The sequence below is a fragment of the Moschus berezovskii genome, chromosome Y (genome assembly GCF_049115385.1).
Source record: "Moschus berezovskii isolate FMDL1 chromosome Y, NW_MosBer_1.0, whole genome shotgun sequence".
Classification (NCBI taxonomy): domain Eukaryota; kingdom Metazoa; phylum Chordata; class Mammalia; order Artiodactyla; family Moschidae; genus Moschus; species Moschus berezovskii.
This window is the reverse complement of record NC_142489.1, coordinates 7,069,305-7,086,919: the sequence shown is the minus strand read 5'-3', so window position 1 is coordinate 7,086,919 and position 17,615 is coordinate 7,069,305. Positions and strand designations below refer to the sequence as shown.

Here is a 17,615-nt window from a genome sequence, read left to right as displayed (position 1 = left end):
GGGCATTCAACCCATTTATGATTAAGGTAATTATTGATCAGTACCATCCCATAGCCATTTTCTTTATTGCTTTGGGTTCGAGGTTATACACCCTTTCTGTGTTTCCTGTCTATCTAGAGAAGATCCTTTAGCATTTGTTGGAGAACTGGTTTGGTGATGCTGAATTCCCTCAGCTTTTGCTTGTCTGTAAAGCTTTTGATTTCTCCTTCATATTTGAATGAGTTCCTTGCTGGCTACAGTAATCTGGGCTGTAGGTTATTGTCTTTCATCACTTTAAGTATGTCCTGCCATTCCCTCCTGGCCTGAAGAGTTTCTGTTGAAAGATCAGCTGTTATCCTTATGGGAAGGATCCTTGTGTGTTATTTGCTGCTTTTCCCTTGCTGCTTTTAATATTTGTTCTTTGTGTTTGATCTTTGTTAATTTGATTAATATGTGTCTTGGAGTATTTCGCCTTGGGTTTATCCTGTTGGGGACTCTCTGTGTTTCTTGGACTTGGGTGATTATTTCTTTCCCTCTTTTAGGGAAGTTTTCAACTATTATCTCCTCAAGTATTCTCTCATGGCCTTTCTTTTTGTCTTCTTCTTCTGGGACTCCTATGATTCGAATTGTGGAGCATTTAATATTGTCCCAGAGGTCTCTAATATTGTCCTCATTTCTTTTAATTTGTTTTTCTTTTTTCCTCTCTGTTTCATTTATTTCTACAATTCTATCTTCTAGCTCGCTTATCCTGTTTTCTGCTTCTGTTATTCTACCTTTTTTTTGTTCCCTCCAGAGGGTTTCTGATCTCATCTATTGCATTATTCATTGTATATTGACTCTTTTTTATCTCCTCTAAGTCATTATTAAACCTTTCTTCCACCTTCTCAATCCTTTTCTCCAGGTTATTTATCTGTAACTCCATTTTGCTTTCAAGATTTTGAATCATTTTCACCACCAAAATTCGAAATTCTTTATTAGGTAGATTCCCTATATCTTCCTCTTTTGTTTGTGGTGGTGGGTATTTATCTTGTTCCTTTACTTGCTGGGTATTTCTCTGCCTCTTCATCTTGCTTATATTGCTTTGCTTGGGGAGGCCTTTCCCTCTTCTTGCAGTTTGTGGAGTTCTCTTTATTATGTAGTTTCCTCACTGTGTGTGGGGTTGGACGGGTGACTTGTCAAGGTTCCCTGGTTAGGGAAGCTTGTGTCGGTGTTCTGGTGGGTTGAGCTGGATTTCTTCTCTCTTGCGTGCAATGAAATGTCCAGTAATGAGTTATGAGATGTCAGTGTGTTTGGAGTGACTTTGGGCAGCCTGTATATTGAAGCTCAGGGCTATTTTCCTGTGTTGCTGGAGAATTTGCGTGGTATGTCTTGCTCTGGAACTTGTTGACCCTTGGGTGGTGCTTGGTTTTAGTGTAGGTATGAAGGCGTTTGATGAGCTCCTATCGATTAATGTTCCCTGGAGTCAGGAGTTCTCTGGTGTTCTCAGGATTCGGGCTTAAGCCTCTTGCCTCTGGTTTTTGCTCTTCTTTTTGGAGTAGCCTCTAGACTACTCTATCTGTCATTTCCAAGGTGATTCCCTCTGTTTTAGCTTCTGTTTGCTGGTCTCTTCAGTGTCTAATTTCTGCCCTGACACTAGGGTGTGCGCGGACACTTTTTACAGGCTCAGTTGTTCAGTCCTGTTCTGGGAAGGGAAGAATGCTGCAGACAAATATCTCTGGCGTTGTGGGGAGTGCTCGCAGCGTCTCGGGCACACTGGGTTTGCCCGCGCTCACAGTGCGTGTGCTGTCCCAGTCTACACTGCACAGGCTCTAGGTTGCTCTGCCGGGAACTGTCCGAGGCCATCCCTGGGTTGTATGCATTCCCAGGTCTGAGCGGCTCAAGTTCAGGTTCTTGGGTACTCTACAAAGGCGCAGACTTGGTTGGGCCTGCGTTTTGTGCCTTCCCCGGTCTGAGCAGCTCAAGTGACCAGGTGTTTGGCGAGCATGGTCGTGCGACTTATCGCCTCCCCAGTCCCTGCCACTAGGTTTTCTGTGTGTACAACCGGCGCACCTTCTCAGGCGGATATCGACCGGCCCGAGCCCAAGAAGTCTTGATTAGCAATGAAGCCTGCCTGCAGTTTGGTATCAGATGACTTTCTGGGGCCGCAGTTGCCCATTCCAGCTCTGGCTGCCCTCCCTACCTGTCGCGGTGGGGTGATGGGGGATGGGCCGACCTCAGCCGGCTCGCTCTGCTCAGCCCTTTGTTCTGTGAGCGGGGCCGGCGGAGTCTTAGGTTAGAGCTTTCCACCTTTTCGTGGGGAAGCTATCTCAGTCTGCTTTGCTCTCCCCAGTTTTCTCAGATTGTTCTCGGGGCATTCAAGCCCAGTCTTCTCTCTAAGCAGTTCAGCCGGCTCCTCCCTGCCCAGCCCCTGCTTGCTAATGGCGTATGCAGGCGTCTGTGCTGCTTCTCCACTGGGAGTTTCCATTTGGTGGGTAATCTGTGGGTTTTAAAAAAATCTTCAAAAAAAAAAAAAAAAGAGGGTTATGTGGCCCTCTGTGGTTCCAGGCCTCGCCACAGATTCACCAGTGAGAGTGTTTCCTGGTGTTTGCAAACCTCTCTTTTTAAAGCCTCCCTTCCCGGGACGGAGCTCCGTCCTTATTTCTTTTGTCTCTTTTTATCTTTTATGTTTTTTCCTACCTCCTTTCAAAGAAAATGTTCTGCTTTTCTGGTTGCCTGCTGTCCTCTTCCAGCATTCAGAAGTTGTTTTGTGGACTTTACTCCGCGTTCAAATGTTCTTTTGATGAATTTGTGGGGGAGAGAGTGGTCTTGCCATCCTATTCCTCCGCCATCTTGTTCCTTCTCCTGAAGTTGTTTCTATTAGAATTTTTAAAACTATTTTATGTTGTGTCACAGTGGTCACACTTCTTATAACTTCTGCTCAGCTTTATTTTTTTTAAACGTTAAAACACACACTGGGTGTTTTTTGCTGCGCTCTGCTTTTCTCGACTTGCAGGTGGAGTGCTTCTCATGGCGATGGGTCTCCACTGGGGCTCCAGATCACAGGTACAGTTGATGTAGTGCGTGGGCTTAGTTGCTGTGCAGCATGGGGGATCTTTCTGGATCAGGGATTCAATCTGTGTCCCCTGCATTGGCTGGTGGATTCTGAAGCACTGGGCCCGAAAGTTAGTTGTTTTGTTTCTTTGCTTTCCTTCTTGTTTTAGGCAGCTTCCTTGGTTGAGACCTAAGTGAGCATCGCTTCATTCTCTCTGGGGCTATTGGGAGTTGCCCTCCACTCTTCCCCAACACCAATACTGGACACCTTCCAACCTAGGTGGCTCATCTTTCAGTGTCTTATCTGTTTGCCATTTCACAGGGCTCATGGGGTTCCCACAGCAAGAATACTGGAGTGGTTGGCCACGTGCTCCTCCAGTGGATCTCACGTTCTGTCAGAACTCTTCACTGTGACCTGTCTGTCTTGTGTGGCCCTGCACGAAGTGGCTCATAGCTTCACTGAGTTATGCCAGCCCCTTACCACACAAGGCAGTGACCCATGAAGTGCGTATAGTTTAGTCGTCAACCACTACTGTTCCGTTTTCTGTCAACAACGCGAGTTAATGGAGACAAATATCTTGACCTTGAAGATGAGTGGTTGTAACATGCATTCAAAGCACATCTAGCTTACAATGAGCCCTGGCAGCGTATGTGACCAGTGCCCTATTCTGTCTTTTCTGTCACTCCTGAAGCATTTCAGGTGAGCCAAGTCTTCCTTATCCTCAGTTCAGTTCAGTTGATTTCAGTCGCTCAGTCATGTCTGACTCTTTGTGACCCCATGAACCGCAGCACGCCAGGCCTCCCTGTCCATCTCCAACTCCCGGAGTCCACCCAAACCCATGTCCATTGAGTAGGTGATGCCATCCAACCATCTAATCCTCTGTCGTCCCCTTCTCCTCCTGCCCTCCGTCTTTCCCAGCATCAGGGTCTTTTTAAATGAGTCAGCTCTTTGTATCAGGTGGCCAAATTATTGGAGTTTCAGCTTCAACATCAGTCCTTCCAGTGAACACCCAGGACTGATCTCTTTTAGGATAGACTGGTTGGACCTCCTTGCAGTCCAAGGGACTCTCAAGAATCTTCTCTAGCACCACAGTTCAAAAGCATCAATTCTTCGGCGATCAGCTTTCTTTATAGTCCAACTCTCACATCCATACATGACCACTGGAAAAACCATAGCCTTGACTAGACGGATCTTTTTGGCAAAGTAATGTGTCTGCATTTTAATATGCTGTCTAGGTGGGTGATAACTTTCCTTCTAAGGAGTAAGCTTAGGTGCTTACCAAAGGTCCCCTGAGTGGTCTAGGACTGCCTCATCTCTCCCATCTCCCTTAAACATTTTTCCTGGTCTCTTGTCTTTTCCAGTTGCATGATCTATTGGGTACCCATGATGCTCCTTTCTTCCCATCAGTTGGCACCAATCAATGACTTTTACTTTTGAAAATTGTCTGATGAGGAACTTTTATGCAAAGCTTTAGGTAACTCTGCACCTGCTGCTGCTGCTGCTAAGTCACTTCAGTCGTGTCCGACTCTGTGTGACCCCATAGACGGCAGCCCACCAGGCTCCCCCATCCCTGGGATTCTCCAGGCAGGAACACTGGAGTGGGTTGCCATTTCCTTCTCCACCTGCATCAACATCAAATTCTTTGCTTCCAGGGTTTGAGCTGCAGAATACCAGCAGCAAGTCGGACACCACAGACCTCGTGCTTTGTAAACACCATCAGGGCGCTTTCTTTAGTAAATACTGTTCCCTTTTGTTGTATGTATGTCTGTGCTCAGTTGATAAATTGTGTCTGACTCTTGTGACCTCATGGATTGTAGCCCGCCAGGCTCCTCTTTCTTTGGGATTCCCCATGCAAGAACACTGGAGTGGGTTTCCATTTCCCCCTCTGGGGCGTCTTCTCAACCCAGGAGTAAAAGCTTCATCCTTGTGTCTCCTGCATTAGTAGGTATATTCTTTACCACTGCATCCCCTGGAAGACTGCATGCTGCAAAATCCTCCCCACCCCTTGCAACCCCACAGCAGATGAACGCTGCTTAACCCCATGCTTGAGTTGTTTTCAGGTGTTACTTAGGATAGCTCAGATTCTATTTGAAGTTGTCTGACTAACCAATTCCATCTCTCCCATGACATCTGACAGGAACCTTATATCACCATATACAACTACCATCTGTGGTTTATTCTCTCTTGTAAACACACTCGCTGGATTCACACTGTTTGTCCTAAACAGCGTTATCTTCTCCTTTGTACACTTGATTTTCTTCATAGTTGAACTTACATGTTGTGTGCATTTGCCAGTAGAAGTTTGTCCACTACACATATATGCATTAATGAATTTATTGATCAGTTTAGGAATCCAGTAACATCAGGAAGAACAGAAGTTAGTCACAGTTGGAAAACCATGGGTTCTGGATCATGACTTTCTGGGAGAGAAGGAATGATGATTTCAAGGAAAAGGTCTATTATCTTCATATGTGTGATTGGGACACATTACTGCTTCGGTGTTGCTCGTATTCTTACTTTTTTTCTTTAAGCCTGAAAGGAAAGTAAAACATTGTTGAGTTGCCTAAGGTTAATATGATATTGCCCAGAGCAGGAATGATAAAATAGAAGCAGTTTCTGTTGGAAACAGTGGAGAGATTTTCCTACAATATGCGTTTCACAGAAGTTCATCTGTGTGTACCCCTGTGGCATTGCATAGAATCACCACCTGGGGAAAATTGTTGTGAATGAGTCTAGTATCAGGTCTTTCGTTGAGAGGTACTAAGTTACGTATTGACAGCTCTGAAATGTAGGAGATTATAAACTATGTGAAATGTGCCAGTTACATCTTCTGCAGTCTCATGTATCATCATGAATGTGTTGTGGCTGCAAGGTCCTTCATTCACAGTGGGATTCCCCAGAGATCATCATAACTCACAGCTCAGGGCTTCACACAGACTCCTTTGTCCTGAAAGCATCTCACTGTGGAGTCTAGACCGTGTCAGTCTTTAGATACTGAATCCAAAGACTTAAGGAAGTCTGAGCCTTTGGCACGTGGCAATGTGAATTGTTTTGTAATCTCATTCTTTATTAAAATTGATTTTTATTGACGTAGAGTTGATGTGCAATGTCATATTAGTTTCAGGTATAGTGGAAAGTGAATCATTTATATCTTTGTTATTGCTGAGTCACTCAGGTGTGTCTTAAACTTTGTGTCCTATGGAGTATATCTTGCAGACTCCTCTGTTCATTGCATTTTCCAGGCAAGAATACTGGATGAGGTTTCCATTTCCTACTCCAAGTGATCTTCCTGACCCAGGGATAAAACCCACCTCTCCTGTGTTTCCTGCATTGGCAGGCAGTTTCTTGACCTCTGAGTCACCTTGGAAACCCTCATTTATAAATATATATATCAATATCTATCTATCTATCTATATATTTATATGTAGGTAAATGTATACCTTTTTAATAAATTCTTCTTCTTTTATGTTATTACAAGCCATTGAGTGTTGTTCTCTGTGCTATCCAGTAGATCTTTTTTTGTTTATTTCATATATTTTAGTGTGCATCTGGTCATCTGAAACTCCTAATTTACCATTTGCCTGCTTCCCCTTTGGTTACCATTAATTTTGTCTATGTTTGAGAGTCTGTTTCTGGTTTATTATTATTATTATCTATCTTTTTTGATCTCTTTTATTTCTTTTTTTTTTTAATTTTACAATATTGTATTGATTTTGCCATACATTGACATGAATCTTCCTTGGGTGCACATGTCTTCCCCATCTTGAAACCCCCTCCCACCTGCCTCCCCATACCATCCCTCTGGTTCATCCCAGTGCTCCAACCCCCAATAATAATGGTTCATTTGCATCATACTTTAGACTCCACATAGACGTGATAGCATATATTTGCGTTTCTCTTTCTGACTTACTTCGCTCAGTAAGATCATGTCTAGGTCCATCCATGTTGCTGCACACGGCGTTATTTCATTCTTTTTCGTGACGGGGTAATATGACATTGTGTATGTATCCCACTCTTAAAGCAGTTAAAAAACCCTCCCCCAAAGTGTTAACCTACAGAAAGGAAACAGCCTTGTCATTTGTCACATGTCTACTCACCCAGCTGATGCTCTCTGTTCTCATGGAGGACAGTTGTCTGAAAGAGAAATAACAAGGGGACAGATGACCACTGACATGCCTCTATGTCAAGGGGTTATTTCAAAGCAGCTTTTGTAACAGATGTCTCTGTGAAAGGGAAATGTGACTTCAATGTCCTACTGATGTGTTTTTATTTTGGATACCTGCTGTCCTCTGGGGCTTTACCTGTTTCGATGACGTTATCTATGTTTTCATTTGGAATCCCCCTTTCACTGTTCAGTTCCTGATACTTCTGAAGTTCTTCTTGAGTGAAGCTGTCTCCTCTGCCTGGATTTCATAGCAAACAGGGCAGAAGAGGTGTGTATTAGAATCCTTTATAGGTTATAGAGTGTCAGCCGGCTCATACCTATAGCGTCCAGTAAGACTCACCAACACCATTGCCCTCCACCATCGCCTAAACCCTGCTCTGCAGGTAGCTTTCCATAGATGTGCCCGAGTGTGCACACAGGTCTTCATATTTTTCCATGGGGCAGAGTCCACATATCTAGCAAGTTACCACGTTCGTCTTCTCACAACTACTTAGTGAGCTGCAGATCATTCAACTGTGAGCTTAAGCATGCCCCAGTGAGATGCAACTCTTAATGGTACATTGAAGAAATTCATGGCGAGTCTGAGACTCAGAATTCCTCCCAACTCTAACTCTTCCTGTTTGCTTTGTGTACATTCTAGAATTTCATCCCCGGGGTTTTCAGGAACCCTCATGAAATGAAAGGAGAGGGTTATTATTAGGAATTATCACAAGCACTCTGATCCCATTGAGATGGTTCAGGATCGTATGTATGTTCCTTACCCTACGCCTGATATGTTCAGCCTGCCTTTTGTCTGTGAAATATTTCAGTCAAAGAATAAGTTTAATCAGAGAATTGAGAATGTCAGATAGCAAAGGAAAAAAGACAAATAGATGAAATAATTATGTAGTCATGAAGCAAAGATAAGGACCTGCAGATCCTCCGCAAGGGCAATAGATAATATTCTGGGTCATATCCTGTGCGCTGTTTTATACACACTGAAACCCCCACCCAGTAGACAAGTTTACTACATGATGACCAGACTGCAGCCATGACAGAAGCTACCACAGTTTAGAGAACTGACATCCAGGAGATGGGAACATAGCGGCCCTGGAACTGAAGATTAACTGTAGTGAATACATCGGGATAACGCTGGTCAACCGCTCATGGTTAACATCAAAATGACTGTCAGATCTGACTGCTGTTTTTGCAGGGAGCCCCCTCCCTCTGTCTGTAAAAGCTCTTGCCCCACTGGTTGCCAGTTGTGGGGTTGGGTAGTCAGCCTTTGGACAGAAATCCACTCTCCCACCTAGTTGTTGGCATATGAACGAAGCAGACATTGCTTCCTATGAAGCTGGGCTCTTAGTTGGCTTTTGAAAGGAGGGCAGCAGGAACCCGCTTTTGGTAACAACATTGCACACACTTCTCAGGTATTTTTTCAGGCTTTGTCATCCTCAAATACAAGACAGAACAGCCATCCACCTCCAATGTCCATAAAATAGCAGAAAGGATAAAGGGATGTCAGAGAACCAGGGGACTGCGTGGATGGCAGAATGACTGACATGCCTGTCCACACTTCTTCTACAGGATTCAGTATCATAGAGAGGTATTTGCAGAGCTTTGCATTCAGGTTCAGGCAGTATTTTAAATATTGTGAGGAAGAAGAAAGCGTTGTTGTAGAGAAGAATGCAGCCGTGGCCAGGACCTGTGCGTCAGCTAAACTCAGATTTAAGCTTGGTTCACTTTGGCATCAGGACCTGGCAACTCTGTTGTGTGATCCTTGGCGAGAAAGTCATGGAGCTTCCTGGAATATTTCATTGGAATCTGGGACAAGAGTATCTCCTATTTAAAAATGCCATCTGATAGAAGTCCCAGTGGATACATCTCCTCATTTTTCTAGCAAACTTTCTAAATCCCTGCCTCGTTTCATGTGAAGTCTGAATTCTCCGTGTGAACACAAGTCTGTCCCAGGGTTCTTCCTATGAGGTGCTGTGGTTAGTTGCTCAGTCCTATCTGACTCTTTCTGATCCCATGAACTCTTTCCTGCCAGCCTCCTCTGTCCATGGGATTCTCCAAGCAAGAATACTGGAGTGGATTCCCATGTTCTCCTCCAGGGATTTTTTGACCCTGGGAGAGAATCCAAGTGTCGTACATTGCAGGTGGGTTCTTTCCTGTCTGAGCAGCAGTGAAGCCATAATATAAGGTTTGTGTGTCCTTCTCAAATTAGTATGAAAATACTGATCATATGAACATATCTGCTTTGTATTGGACAAACGACAGTACGTACCAACACCTTCAGTTATTTTTGTGATCTTCTCTCCATCATCGTTTTCAAAATAAGTTACCAGCATGTTGTCTGATACATGAATGATTTGAAAAACATTTGTACCCGCGACTGTGACAGAAAAAGAGAAAATCAAGCCTCAATATGACGAACTCCTTTTCTTTTCATTTGAGTGCATTTTTCCTCACATGCTATCATCTGTCTTCCCTTGGATGATGAACCTTATCTCACTGACATTTCTAGTTGTGTGTTTCTAGAACCAGTTAAGACAGCTAGTGAGCTAGGAAAGCTTTCTCCACACCCCCTTCTTCTGAAGATAATTAAGGCTTCCAGTCTTCTAGACTGAGCAGTCTGTGCACGAGGCAAAGTTTCTTATTGCAGCTGTAGTAGGTGTTGAACCTCAGCCATCTCAAACCAGATCCCAAAACCTGACTGTTAAATTTTCAGGAATTGTGACCCAGTATGGAGGTGCAATAATGGTTAGAAAGGAATTCTAATAATTTGAATCAATCATAGTAAAATAAAAGGTAATGCCCACTCCAGAGTTATTTCCTAGTGCAAGAGCTAATAAAAGACGTACAAATTAATCTGTTGCAAAATGTTTCAACATATATTCTCTGCAGTGTTTGCAGATTAGATCCTGTGGCTGTGCATCCACAGTTGCAATTAGAAAAGATTCACCAGACAGAGATTAGAATCCTCCATTACGTTTTCTCCATGAAAGTGAAATATATGGACACTTGAACACTTAATATATTACAGTATTGATATTAATATTTGAGAATCATTTTCTGTTATTTTCAACTACAGAGAAAGAATCTCTGTTAATGCCCCTTTCAAATTATATATTGATATTTGTATTTGAGAATTCTTTCTCCTTATTTTAAGCTATAGAGATAGAAGTCTATGGTAAAGTCCCTTTCAAGTCTGTAAAAATTAATTTAAACCTTTGGGCTGTTATTTTAGCTGTTGTCATTTTTGGGCTTTAAGTTAATCATGTTCTACTTTCTAAACTTGCTAATGAAGAACTTTGAATACTTAAAGAGTTTCTTTAGTTTTTGCCAATTTGATCATGTAGGTCAAATAAAAGAAAAAACTTTTGAGAGAGTTGTTCCAATCCTAAGTAAGTCTACACACTTCTCCATGCCCAAGGACCACGAGGAGTCAATGTTCTGGGGATTTTTCTCAGAGACCAAGAATGGCCACGTTCCAACCTGGGACTTCATCCTGGTGTTGTGGGGCAGAATTGATTGCTGAAAAATTAAATCGCTTTTCCAAGGTTTCATTGGTAATCAGTAGAGGAAATGGTCAACTCATCCAGACATCTAGTTGTCTTGAATGGAACCGAGACTATCCATCTGAACATGTTCCATGGGTTTCTGGAAGACAGCTCATCTGAAAAGCTGGAATACTCACATTCTATGACGTAAACATCTCCTTCTTGTCTCTTTGACACTTCTGTGAATTTCTTGCATCTCCCGTCTTCCCTGAAAACCAAACAGACAAGACATTCCTTCCTCACCATTCACTCCCCAGGGCTTGAGGACGCCCTTCCGTGAATAGAGTTCGCACACCCAGCTTCACAGCCAGGACTCACGCCTCTGACTGCACATTGGAGACTGGACCCCATGCCAGAAGCCAAGAGACTCCTTGTTCTCAGTTGGGTCAGGTTGTGCTTACTTGGCATAAAATGTAAGGGAGAGGTATTCGCAGTCGTCGGTACATTCAATCTGACGATAGTAACCCCTCAGTGGGCCCCCTTCCACAATCTTCTCCTTGTTATCTGCAGCTGCGTAAATGGTGCGCCACTCTCCTCTAACCTAACAAGGAAGGGGTCCATTAACGTCAGTCAGTATCTTTTCTGGTTCATCACCAATACACAACACTATCTTGGCTTTGCATTTACCACAGAAGAGAAGTAAATTGAATCTTATTAAGCACACGACTGGAAAGGGTCAGTTTTCGTTCCAGTCCCAAAGAATACTCAAACTACCGCACAATTGCATTCATCTCACACGCTAGTAAAGTAATGCTTAAAATTCTCCAAGCCAGGCTTCAGCTGAACCATGAACTTCCAGATGTCCAAGCTGGTTTTTGAAAAGGCAGAGGAACCAGAGATCAAATTGCCAACATCCTCTGGATCATCGAAAAAGCAAGAGAGTTCCATAAAAACATCTATTTCTCCTTTGTTGTGTATGCCAAAGCCTTTGACAGTGGGGATCACAATAAACTGTGGAAAATTCTTCAAGAGATGGGAATACCAGACCACCTGACCTTCTTGAGAAACCAGTATGAAGGTCAGAAAGCAACAGTTAGAACTGGATATGGAACAACAGACTGGTTCCAAACAGGAAAAGGAGTACATCAAGGCTGTATATTGTCCCCCTGCTTATTTAACTTCTATGCAGATTACATCATGAGGAACGCTGGGCTGGAGGAAGCACAGCTAGAATCAAGATTTCTGGGAGAAATATCAGTAACCTCAGATATGCAGATGACACTACCCTTATGGCAGAAAGTGAAGAAGAACTAAAGAGCCTCTTGATGACAGTTAAAGAGGAGAGTGAAAAAGTTGGCTTAAAGCTCAACATTCAGAAAACTAAGATCATAGCATCCGATCCCACCACTTCATGGCAAATAGATGGAAAGACAGTGGAAAAAGTGTCAGATTTTATTTTCTGGGCTCCAAAATCACTGCAGATGCTGATTGCAGCCATGAAATTAAAAGCCGCTTACTCCTTGGAAGGAAAGTTATGACCAACCTAGACAGCATATTAAAAAGCAGAGACATTACTTTGCCAACAAAGGTCCGTCTATTCAAGGCTATGGTTTTTCCAGAAGTCATGCATGCATGTGAGAGTTGGACTATAAAGAAAGCTGAGCACGGAAGAATTGATGCTTTTGAACTGTGGTGCTGGAGAAGACTTGAGAGTCCCTTGAACTGTAAGGAGATCCAACCAGTCCATCCTAAAGGAGATCCGTCCTGGGTGTTCATTGGAAGGACTGATGTTGAAGCTGAAACTCCAATACTTTGGCCACCTGATGTGAAGAACTGACTCATTGGAAAAGACCTTGATGCTGGCCAAGATTGAAGGCAGGAGGAGAAGGGGATGACAGAGGATGAGATGGTGGGATGGTATCACCGTCTCGATGGATATGGGTTTGAGTAAACTCCAGGAGTTGGTGATGGATAGGGAAGCTGGCTGTGCTGCAGTCCATTGGGTCGCAAAGAGTTGGACACGACTGAGCAAGTGAACTATCTGAAGCAAAGAAGAGTTCTACTTCCTGCCTTGCTGAAATACATGACATGACATCATGATTTATGTTGGAACAGAAAGCGTAGAATTCAGCGTTTTTACACAGAATTTGGAGTTTTTTGTCATCACTAAAACAATGCCAGTAAAAACTGTGACAGTTCATAACTTTCTGAATGTTTGCATGTTAGGTTCTTGTTGTTTTGTTTTACGTAGAGACCAGAAGAAAGATTCCAAGAAAAATACCAAGAGCAGATAGAGCGTTGTATTGCATTCATGTAGATACGTGAACCATGATATGTGTACAGTCTGGTCGTACATATTAAACAAGAATATCTCTGTCATGTGCACACACAACCTCTGACATATAACCTCTACACACACACTTGCTCAGGAAAACAGGCAAGACCTTCTAGCAGATTAACTCATTCTGGGTACCTTTGAGTGGTCTATCTCAGTTGCAGTTTCCTGGGCCACACAAACCAGACCAAAGACGAGAGTCACGAACACAGCCTTCATCTTGGGACTCTTGTTGTCCTTCTGCTAGGGAAGCTGAGGATGTCCTGGTTTTTGGAGAGCTTGTGAATTGGTTTCACGTTTTATAGGGTACATCTCTTGGCAGAATCCATATTGATCAAACAGTGGTTGATCTTAATATCTTGGATACATAGATATTGTCTTCGGACATCCTGGTTGGCAGCTGAACTTTTTGGCATTCTGTGGCTCTTATATACACCTCCTGTCTTATTCCTTTCAAATTGAAGAGGTCTGTTTAAGTTTATTTTGTAAAACTAAAGATGGCCCTGTTTCAGAAGATAAAATATGTGGTGTCTCTACTAGAAATCAGTTTTCAGGGAATTCCTCCGAGGGGTCTATGTTTTCACATGTTAAAATTGAAGTACAGCTGATGTACAATATATATATTTTTTGTTACAGGTGTATCATATAGGTATTCATAATTTCTCCTTTTGAAGTTATAAAAATATTGTCTTTCACCCCCCCATGTTGAATAATCTTTATTTTTCAAATAATCTTTGTCCATTATTTATTCTATGCATAGTACTGTGTTCCTCTTATTTCACTCCTCCTGAGTGTGTGTTTCTGACTTCTTTCCCATAGCATATTTGTTTGAATAAGCATCTATATATTTTTATAGACTCTGTTCCCATTGCCCCTGCATAGTATCATCAGGATATGTCCCATTTTTATCCATTCCAATGTTGATGGATACATGTTCATAGACCAGTCTTTGTAAGGAACTGAGCCATGTTGTCTTGTGGGTAGACTTAGGTGTGGAACTGCTGGATCTCAGTGCCTTCTTATTTTCGATTCCTGCCAATAGGAGATGAGAATTTCCATCGCACCATCCTTGCCAGGACTCAGTATGGTCAGCTGTTTTCATTTCAGAGATTGTATTAAGTGTGTGATGGTATCCAGTTACAGTAGGAACTTTCATTTCCTGAATGAATCAAGCGGTGGGCTTGCCATTTGTCTGTTTTCTCTGTCAAGTGTCTCTGCAAATCGTTTGTTCATTCCTGAGTGAATTATGCTTGTTTGCTTGAAATTTGTAGGTTTTCAATATAGTCTGGATCAAGTCCTTTTTCAGATGGAGATGTGCCAGTATTTTCCCCCACTCACCGGCTTCTCCTGTGCTTTCTTAAGGGTGTCCTTCAAAGATGTAAATATTTTGATTGAGGCTTAGTTACTAGCGTGCTGTTCCCAGTGTGGGATCTTGGTTGGCATACATTCTAATCAGTAACCACCTAATCTTGGTCACAGAGTATCCACCTGTGTTTTTACCTATAGAGTCTTTCTTGCTTTCGGTCTTACATATAGGTCTACGAGTCTCCCTGTGTCAGTTGTAAAACAAGGAGCAATGAAGGGGTTTAAGCTGGTCTTTTTTTTTTTTTTTTCCATTTGGCATGTGAATTCCCAATTTCTACAACAGTCTTCTCTATACGATTATTATTTTCTACTGAATATCTTTTGTAAATATTCAGTTTAGTTCAGTCGCTCGGTCGTGTCGGATTCTTTGTGAACCCATGAACCGCAACACGCCAAACGTCCCTGTCCATCACCAACTCCCGGGGTCCAACCAACCCCATGTCCATTGAGTCGGTGATGCCATTCAGCCATCTCGTCCTCTGTCGTCCCCTTCTGCTCATGCCCTCAATCTTTCCCAGCATCAGGGTCTTTTCCAATGAGTCAGCTGTTCACATCACGTGGCTAAAGTACTGGAGTTTCAGCTTCAACATCAGTCCTTCCAATGAATACCCAGGACTGATCTTTAGAATGGACTGATTGGATCTCTTTGCAGCCCAAGGGACTCTCAAGAGTCTCCCCCAACACCACATTTTGTAAGTATATCCACAATGTCTCTGTCTGTCCCTTCCACAGGAGCAGATTTGTTTGTGTCTTGGCTTGTGTTTCCCCATTCTTGGTGCCTTATTTTTGGACAGGGTTAAAGATAGTTGGAACATGAAGATCATATGACTAGCCTTCAGCAACTTTGTGTCCTAAACAAAGTGTTCATGTTTCAGAAGCTTGTGAAAATGGAATTTCTCATCCATTTATGAATCATTAGAATATTATATGTTTCTGTTGATTTTCACAGAGAATATCTAAAATAGCAAGACATTAGTTTCGTTACATTTTGGAGCCAAAATAAATTATCACTGGGTAAATGCTGGGTGCAGAGTTCTCAACAGATGCAGATATCAATTTCAAACATAATGCTTTAATTGACTGAAGTTCTACTGTTTTTTTTTTTTTGGTATGCATTTTTCTGTTTAGTGATAATTACCTGAAGACCTCCTATGGTTTATAGAAAGATGTAATGAACAGCATTTTGACTATGACTAATAGTACTATAGCTAGAATTGGACATGGAACAACAGACTGGTTCCAAATAGGAAAAGGAGTGCGTCTGGGCTGCATATTGTCACCTTGCTTATTTAACTTATATGCAGAGTGCATCATGAGGAACGCTGGGCTGGAGGAAGCACAAGCTGGAATCAAGATTGCCAGGAGAAATATCAATAACCTCAGATATGCAGATGACACCACCCTTATGGCAGAAAGTGAAGAAGAACTAAAGAGCCTCTTAATGAAAGTGAAAGAGGAGAGTGAAAAAGTTGGCTTAAAGCTCAACATTAAGATCATGGCATCTGGTCCCATCACTTCATGGGAAATAGATGGGGAAACAGTGGAAACAGTGTCAGACTTTATTTTTGGGCTCCAAAATCACTGTGGATGTTGATTGCAGCCATGAAATTAAAAGACGCTTCCTCCGTGGAAGGAAAATTATGACCAACCTAGATAGCATATTAAAAAGCAGAGACATTACTTTGATAACAAAGGTCCGTCTAGTCAAGGCTGTGGTTTTTCCAGTGGTCATGTATGGATGTGAGAGTTGGACCATAAAGAAAGCTGAGCGCCAAGGATTGATGCTTTTGAACTGCGGTGTTGGAGAAGACTCTTGAGAGTCCCTTGGACTACAAGGAGATCCAACCAGTCCATCCTAAAGGTATCAGTCCTGGGTGTTCATTGGAAGGACTGATGCTAAGGCTGAAACTCCAATACTTTGCCACCTCATCCGAAGAGTTGACTCACTGGAAAAGACTCTGATGCTGGAGGAATTGGGGGCAGGAGGCGAAGGGGATGACAGAGAACGAGATGGCTGGATGGCATCACCGATTTGATGGACGTGAGTTTGAGTGAACTCTGGGAGTTGGTGATGGACAGGGAGGCCTGCTGTGATTCATGGGGTCGCAAAGAGTCGGACATGACTGAGCGACTGAACTGAACTGACAGCATATGGGAGCTTTGCCGACAGGGAATTCAGTCTGTGTCCCCTGTGTTGGCAGGTGGATTCTGAACCATTGGACCCGTAGAGAAGTCCCTCTGCTCAATTTTTTCTTTCTTAGTTTTAATTCTTGTTGTTGGTGGCTTCCTTGGATGAGACCTGAGTGAGCATAGCTTCATTCCTTCCTGGGCTATTAGCAGTTGCCCTCCGGTCTTACCCAGTGGCAATATTGGACACCTTCCAACCAGGGGGGCTCATCGTTCAGTGTCATATCTGTCTGCCTTTTTATACAGTTCGTGGTTTTCTTACAGCAAGAATACTGACGTGGTTTGCCACTCATTCCTCCAGTGGATCACGTTCTGTCAGAACTCTTCACTATGACAAATATGTCTAGGGTGACCCTGTACCAAATGGCTCCTAGCTTTCCTGAGTTATGCCAGCCCCTTCACCACACAAGGCAGTGATCCATGAAGTGGGTATACCTTAGTCATCAACCACTATTGTTCCATTTTCTGTCAACAACTCCAATCAAAGGACACAAATACCTTGACCTTGGAGAACCGTGTGTGGTTGTAATATGTATTCAAAGTGCATGTGGCTTAGAGTGAGCCCCGGCAGGGTACATGACCAGTGCCCTATTCTGTCTTTCCACAGCATTTCAGGTGCATCCAGCCTTCCACATTCTCAGGAGCCTACCAGAGTTCTCCAGAGTATTCTATGGCTGCTTCATTGTTTGCATCTCCCTTAAACATGTTTCCTGGTCTCTTGTCTGGTCGAGTGACTTGGCCGATGGGATACCCTAGATGCGCCTTTTTTCCCCATCAGTTGGCACCAATAAGTGACTATTATTTTGAAAAATATCTGATGAGGAACTTTTATGCAGAGCTTTAGTTATCTCAGCACCTGCATCAGCAGCAAGACCTCTAATTCTGGGGTCTGAGTTGCAGAGTAGCCCCCCCACCCCGCCCCCAGTCGGACACCACAGACCCTGTGCTTTGTAAACACCATCAGGTCTCTTTCTTTAGTAAACACTGTTCACTTTTGTTGTGTGTGTGCGCACTCAGTTGTTAAATTGTGTCTGATCTTGCGACTCCATGGACTGTAGCCTGCCAGGCCCC

General features: G+C 43.1%; 1 protein-coding gene across 1 annotated transcript; it reads right to left on the bottom strand.

The window, feature by feature from the left end:
• Positions 1-5,395: 5,395 nt before the first annotated feature.
• On the bottom strand, positions 5,396-13,257 carry LOC148773042 (allergen Bos d 2-like). Its single transcript, XM_088834458.1, has 7 exons — positions 13,131-13,257; positions 11,119-11,258; positions 10,855-10,925; positions 9,442-9,549; positions 7,312-7,413; positions 7,108-7,144; positions 5,396-5,542 (listed from the first exon to the last, which is right to left on the bottom strand). Exons 1-6 carry the CDS (start codon positions 13,209-13,211, stop codon positions 7,128-7,130), a joined length of 519 nt encoding a protein of 172 aa, XP_088690584.1. The 5' UTR covers positions 13,212-13,257; the 3' UTR covers positions 5,396-5,542; positions 7,108-7,127.
• Between the last annotated feature and the right edge of the window lie 4,358 nt (positions 13,258-17,615).

Excerpts from the sequence above, each read along its gene's own strand:
- LOC148773042 (XM_088834458.1), bottom strand. The coding sequence starts at position 13,211 with ATGAAGGCTGTGTTCGTGACTCTCGTCTTTGGTCTGGTTTGTGTGGCC. Across the intron at positions 10,926-11,118 it reads TCCCTTACATTTTATGCCAA|GGAAGACGGGAGATGCAAGA; the intron begins GTAAGCACAACC and ends TTTGGTTTTCAG. Across the intron at positions 7,414-9,441 it reads AAAAATAACTGAAGGTGTTG|GCAGAGGAGACAGCTTCACT; the intron begins GTACGTACTGTC and ends TATGAAATCCAG.